At 31.5% G+C, this 6,810-nt stretch overlaps 1 protein-coding gene across 3 annotated transcripts; it reads right to left on the bottom strand.

The window, feature by feature from the left end:
• Positions 1 to 1,224: 1,224 nt before the first annotated feature.
• SOS3 (Calcium-binding EF-hand family protein) lies at positions 1,225 to 6,089 on the bottom strand. 3 transcript variants are annotated; one of them, XM_020378838.2, is made up of 9 exons: positions 5,933 to 6,089; positions 3,872 to 4,073; positions 3,089 to 3,171; positions 2,926 to 2,985; positions 2,575 to 2,683; positions 2,205 to 2,257; positions 1,993 to 2,073; positions 1,775 to 1,887; positions 1,225 to 1,690 (listed from the first exon to the last, which is right to left on the bottom strand). In XM_020378838.2, the coding sequence occupies exons 2-9, from the start codon at positions 3,978 to 3,980 to the stop codon at positions 1,627 to 1,629; spliced, it is 672 nt and encodes a 223-aa protein (XP_020234427.1). In that variant the 5' UTR covers positions 3,981 to 4,073; positions 5,933 to 6,089; the 3' UTR covers positions 1,225 to 1,626. The 3 variants fall into 3 exon arrangements, with proteins under 3 accessions (XP_020234427.1, XP_020234429.1, XP_082933097.1); XM_020378840.2 differs by having other exon boundaries at positions 3,899 to 4,073; XM_083076971.1 differs by lacking the exon at positions 5,933 to 6,089 and adding an exon at positions 5,843 to 5,864.
• Between the last annotated feature and the right edge of the window lie 721 nt (positions 6,090 to 6,810).

Genomic DNA, 6,810 nt, shown 5'->3' with positions numbered 1-6,810 from the left:
TTTGGTTACAAACAAGTGGTATGCGAGACATATTGTATTGATGCGATATCTGCGATTGAACGCGCTATTTGGGAGAGGAATCTTGTTCATAAACATAGAGATATAATCAATAATATCAAAGATTTGGTAAAGAAAGATTGGCGAGTTGTATTTATTGGAATCCCGAGAGAGATTAATCAAGTAGTTTATGTTCTTACAAGTTGGGGAACTAGACTAAGGACTCAACATGTAACATGGAAGAATCCTCCAAATTTTATGTTTGAAGTGTACGAAAAGGATCGCTGTTCTCTACACTAATTTCATTTCTTTCTTATTTTGTGTACTTTATTTTTTTCCACAACACCAAAAAAAAAATGACAAAGCTTACCTTAGCAGGTGAGTTTGTGACGTGGTGTTGGACAGTGACTCTGCACAAAAGATTGAGTCCTACCTTTCACATGAATCAATGTGTTTTGGGTGCAATCATCTAGCTGACTATAAAAATTATATTTTTAAATTAAAGTATAACTAAAATAGAAAAGACAAGCACAGCAAACGAAGACAACCAATAAAAATTCATTTTTTAACGTCAGAAATCATGATTTATTTACTCCTTCTTTATCACTTTTTTTTCTTCTTTGAATAATATTAATATTTTAGTACGTGAAATGTAGGGCAATAAAATATTTATTTTATATAAATAAATATTTTTAATATATAAATTGTATTATATTTTAAATTTATGATAAATAATTATTTATAATATATAAATTATGTTTAAAAAATAAAATATGCTTTTCAATTATTTTTTATTTTAATTCTTTTAATTAGAAAATGCACCACTTTTTCTCCTCAATTCTAAGTTTTAAGGCTACTTTGTAAGTTATATACTTCTCTACCTTCAGTCTCTCTTCGTTCGTCTAGCTCTCATTTGTTGATCACAAAAAAAAAAGGAAGAAACCAAACAAACAAACAAAGGACGTGAATCATATTTGATGCCACCATATTTGGGAGCAGCATGACTAACTAACAAATTTGATCCTCAAGGTTAAAAGTTGGATGGTTATGCGATCAATTAGAAGGAATTAAATATATTTTTAAATCCTTTAAATATAAATATAAGATAAATTTATTTTTAATCTTTCAAATTACTTGCTCAAATCAACTAGATTTAGGACAGACATTAGCATGAAAAAACTGAGGGGAATCAGTTTAAACAGAATGTTTCATGAATACGTAGATCAATTAAAATAATTTAATAGTATCGATATATAATTGAATTAAGTTAAATATTCAAAGGAAGTACATAGCATTTCTGTTGACTCAAACAAAATTTTTTGAATTAAAAACTTTGTATGCAAAGAGAAAACATTGAAAATAATCTTCCACCATAAGCACAGTGGAGAGGGGAAAGATGGCCAGACATATAGTGATCATGTTTTACGGTGGTTATTAAAAACAACCATAGCAAAATTCTGATACCTCCAAACTCACAAGAAGATACCCTACTTACATCCCTCGTATATACATAATAATGTACAAGCGAACCTAGCATTGGAATTAACAATTCAAGAGAATATCACTATTTAGCTACTAGAGAGAATAGCACTTGGTGGCTGAGCTTTTGCAGAACCAAACCTCCTAAAGTCACATCTCTGACTCTTCAATTTCTGTACTTACAACAAAACTGGGAAATGCCAAGGTAATATCCCTGCAACACGGGGTGGAGACATGCATCAGAAGAAAAGTTTTATGAGATTACTAAAAAAAGGGTTGATGGAGAGTAAATACTGACTTCAGATATGGCAGAGTCATGTTCTTTATCAAGGATGGATGTTTGGACACAAATGCTTTCCACTCATCTTGATCGATCCTTCCATCACCATTTGTATCAGCATCACTAAAAGTCTGTGGATAAATTGAAAATGTATACAACTTAAGGAACGCCAAGTTCAAGGAGCTCTTGAAACTTGAAAGTAATAAAAATATGGTAAAACATTATGGTTTATGAACCTTATCCACAATGGTTTCGATCATATCATCTGAAAGCTCGAGATCCGACTCGTGCAGAAGTGCCGATACCATCTCTTTCAACTGCAGATAAACCATTATACTAAGCAAATGTATATTGAACGAGCACACATATATATGAATTATGGATAAGACTAAAATAACCAAAAAATTCACGTTGTGATTTCATCAAGGAAATAAAAGAAAAACCATACCTCCTCTCGTTCAATAAACCCTGTCTGCCTTAGATCATACAACCTAAAAGCAACTGCAAAATCATTATTCCCAGTTTAACAAAATATAAGTATCTGCAGGGTGACTGAAAAGCTTTAAGGCAACCGAACATAAATAACCAGTGCATATTTATTGCAAAAGAAATGCTAGCTATACTCTATTGAAAATCACAAGTATTGGTGAGTTCAACCAAGAGAGACCGTTAAATAAGACATAGGACACACCAAAATTTGTATGTAATTAAATGACATTTCTGCTCTTATTGCGATTACATAATAACGGAAACTTCAAAACTAGGGGGGAAAATAAGATATTAATTTGAAATCTTTATGTTGGAAGAGTCAATCTTACAATTAATCTTATCTTCTAAAGCTGCATTTGGGTGAAAAACACCCAATGATCGGACAAATTCCCCGAACTCAATAACTCCATTGCGCTTGAGATCAAATACGTCAAAAATCTATGGAGAAACAAATGAGAGTATGCATCAGAATGAAACAGTACGAGTATGAGAGTGAAAAGAAGTGATATGACTGTCAATGTAGAACTGTATGATACATCAGTTGAAAAAATTCCACTGTAAAGTTAACATCCTGAGCAACTTGAATTCGGATATTGCAAGTCATTAACCTATAGCACAGTCTCCAAGAACTTTCGGGTCATAGAAATTTAAACTATAGAGCATGGATTAGATTTACAAACCCTATCTGCAAACAGATTTCTCTTGTTTTTATTCCTGAACAGTGCCAGCTGGAATTCTTCCTGGATGTAAAGATGATCAAGAAGTAAAATATCTAAGAGATTAGTTAGATACCAACTTTAAGGACATGTCATCTAAACTGGAAAACTTAAAGGCCTAACTCACCCGGTGAATAAGACCATCTTCAACAATTGAATTGCTCAACTTCTTGTACAGTTCACGCAAGGCCTCCACTTCACTAACGGTAACTGAAGAAAGAAACAAACAAACAAAGCTTCTTTTTATCAGCTGTGAAAAGAGAAAGCATACGAGGTCACTATCAATCACGTACTACGACAGTACAAATTTCTAGTTCCTAACTTGTGTAGAATGAAATTGAATGCTGTATTCTAGTCTGTGATTGTAAATATTTTTCTTCAAGTAATTTTTTTTTTTCATTTCTTAAACTAATCAGAATTTGCTAGAACTTGAAGTTTGGTGGAAAATATATGATAGAGTAAAGAAATCATCCTTGGCAAATGCAAGCACTGATGTCAAGGGATTGTATGTTAACTGTCTACATGGAGAAGAAACAGATTAATGCCACAATGACAAATTCTAGAGCATTGAGCAACAAGGCCATGTTTTTTCATGCATGTTAGTCAGATTATCATTTGCCAAAATCAACTATCAGTAATTAGGTGTGACTGAAAGGACTGCGCCAATGAATTTGAAATTGAAGTTTTAGCATTTCCGTTTATTCTGTAAAGTATATTAAAATACTACCAAACCTTACACGCGCATTAAGTCATTATTAATTTACATGAAACTGGGGAAGTAATGCCCGATAGCGTATATATAAAGACTAGGTGGAACAGAATTACAAGAAACGTGGGCTATTAAAAGGACCTTGATGCTTCTTAGCCTAAGGCAAATCAAAACTATAACAGCAAAGCTAGAAGAATTTACCATTCAGTGATGGATCATGATACTCACAAGGTGTCGCAGATGCAAGAACCGTGGGTTCCTCATAACCTGGTGCTTCTGTTTTCTTTAAACTTGAACAGCAACAGCCCATTAAATAGAACCACAAAACTCACTCTCAAACTTCTTGACAAACAATGGATTCATTCCAGTGAAGGACCACAGTTTTAATCACAATTATGCTTATCTGCAAAAAATTGGTAAAAGGTATTTTTTTGGTTACAATTGGTGAAAGGTACAACATAATTAATTATATAAATTCACAACCGTACAATGTAAACAAACAATTCAGTCACGGATAAATTGCATAAAGCTGACTAGAACTTGAATAAATGACTCTTTACTTACAAGATCGGTGCATGAACTAAGTTGAACAACTACAATTAACGAACAATTAAAGAGGATAAAATAACGTAAGTGATAACTAGAGAAAGATTGAGTACTGATCAAATAAAAGGGTATCACTTATCAGGCTTTCTGAGGACGTCAAGGTATCAATTATGGAAACAACATGTTCCCCAAAAAATTATATTTTACTTTCAAAAAAATAACAAATCTTAAAATAAAATGTGAGACCAGTGTAAAAAAAAATATAATTGAGCAAGGTAACTGAATTATCGTAAAGTTCATAAAACTAACATGATTCACGTCGTTGATAAATAAAAAAGTGAGACCAGAAACTTTGCTAGAGCCGCTGAATAATCGAAAAGTCACATTCATTCATTACTCGTGCCTCTATATTTTATTTTTGTTCACCTTTTCACTAAGCACAAGATTACAATACTCGAGGCCGTTAGGTGAAGATTATATAACTTTTATTGTCTTAACGAGGAGTAAAGTATATAGTTCAAATTTTCAACTTAATATTCGCTTCTACTAAAATTTCTCACCTTTCATATCAATTATTTGTAGGGTTGTCTAACTTATCTCAACTAAAATTACATTAAACAAATTTATAAAAAAAATTATTAGTATAATGAATTATATATTTTAAGATAACTAATTGCACTAACCATTTTTTACGAATTGTTAATGAAAGTTTGACTTTGACAATCTCATTATTTATTTAGGATAAAAGTTAAGTGTTTAAGACACCTCTAAAAGAGTCAATCAATAAAAATAGAAGGGAAAATTAAAAAAGAGTAAAGAAAAGACAATTTTAGAAAGTGAGATCGTGAACAAAGTAAAAAAGCTTTCCCCTCGACATGGACAGCAGAAAAGATAACGAGGAGAACTTTTCTTAGTTTTTAAAAATTAAAAAATTATACCATCTAAAAACATCATGATCTGTAAAAGACAATATAATAATTTAAAATTGAATTACTATATTTTATTATTTATACTCATGTAGTTATTTTTATTTTTATCTCTTTTGTTTGTTTTTCTATTAATTTTTATTATCATAGAAGGAAATAAATAAGTAAAAAATCAAAGTGAATAAAAAAAATTAAATCGTGAGAAATATAATAAAACAGATTTAAAAAAAATAGATAAATAAAAAAAATAAAGTGAAAATAATTGATGAGTCTAATCACTTTTTTTTAATATTTCTTCTGTATTTTTTCTCCCACCAAAGCAATCACTATTCTATTTTCCATATTTCCTTTTCACCATAAATTTTTTTTCTCTACGAAACAAAAGGGGCTTATAGAGAGTGCAAAAACAATCTGCTATGAATAATTGACAACTAGGAAAATTCTAGTGAAGGATCTACACTGGATCATTCAGCAATCAAAGAACAAAACCACGTTTTTTTTAATAAAAAAAAAAGTTCAAATGTAGATTTCCATTCCATCTAAATCTAAATCAATTTTCTTTGAAGAAAAAAACGAAAAGAACGGAACAAAATCGAATCTAATGATAATACGAGGTAGAGACATTGAAATTTGACTTCAGGAAGCAAAAAAATAACATCATATGAGTTGGTACTGTCCCGAGTTTTCCGCAAAATTGAACCTGTCTTCCGAAGAAAGAAAGAAGGAGGAAGGCACATGATTTACGACATGCAGAGTGCAGAAACAAAGAAAGAGGGGAAGAGAAAGTAACCTGTTAATGTTGTGTTGAGGTTCTTGAATATTGAATATGTATAAATGGAGAAATGGGGATGAAGACGGCGCAGGAGAACAAGTTTGGTACGTTTATTAAGCCATTAGCTTGGCTTGCAAGTGCAATTGCAATTTGGAGTTTGCGTTGCATTTTATAATCGTCAGACTATATAGTATGAGTAAAATCGTAATCAGAGGCCAAATTTTTTCATTTTTTTTTTTCTGTTTTTCTATCTACTCCAGCTGGTACCTGGGCCCACCAAGTGTCGTCATCACTCGTCTCTACCTTCCCGATTTATATACGACTCCACCAAAATATGTACATATATACATACGCACGGGATAATATACCGTATACTTTTATTTTGGTTAAAATATGTTTTTAGTTCTTTAATTTAAGATAAATTTATTTTTGGTCACTTAAATTTAAAATCGTTATTTTTAGTTCATGTAATTTTTAAAAATCTTATTTTAGTTCCTCAAATCATCAATAACATATCTAATGTAACGTAGTAAGTTGGTTCAAGGTTTAGTGGATGATAGAGAGAAGAGTATATAAGGCTTTAGTCTTGTAAGCTCATTCTCAAAGAAACCTAGACAGAGATTTTAGAGAGAAGGACTCTGGGTCCGTGAGCTCCTTTCTCTCCCAAATTTCTTTGTTTGATTCTTCTTCTTCTCTAAATCACTGATTTCTTCTATCTTTTCTTAAAATTTAGGCTAGGAAGCTTGTTTTGGAGGATTGAAGTCCAAGGGTTGAGTTTCGGGGGAAAATCTTCTTCTTCTTCCTCTTTTTTGTTGTTCTAAGCTAATCTTCAGGTAAGGGAACCTAGATTGTAGGTTATTTGGTTGCATGTGAGTTTAAGAACTCAATTGATACAC

This window comes from Cajanus cajan, chromosome 6 (assembly GCF_000230855.2).
Source record: "Cajanus cajan strain Asha chromosome 6, NIPB_CcT2T_4, whole genome shotgun sequence".
Taxonomy (NCBI): domain Eukaryota; kingdom Viridiplantae; phylum Streptophyta; class Magnoliopsida; order Fabales; family Fabaceae; genus Cajanus; species Cajanus cajan.
This window is presented reverse-complemented; position numbering and strand designations above follow the sequence as displayed.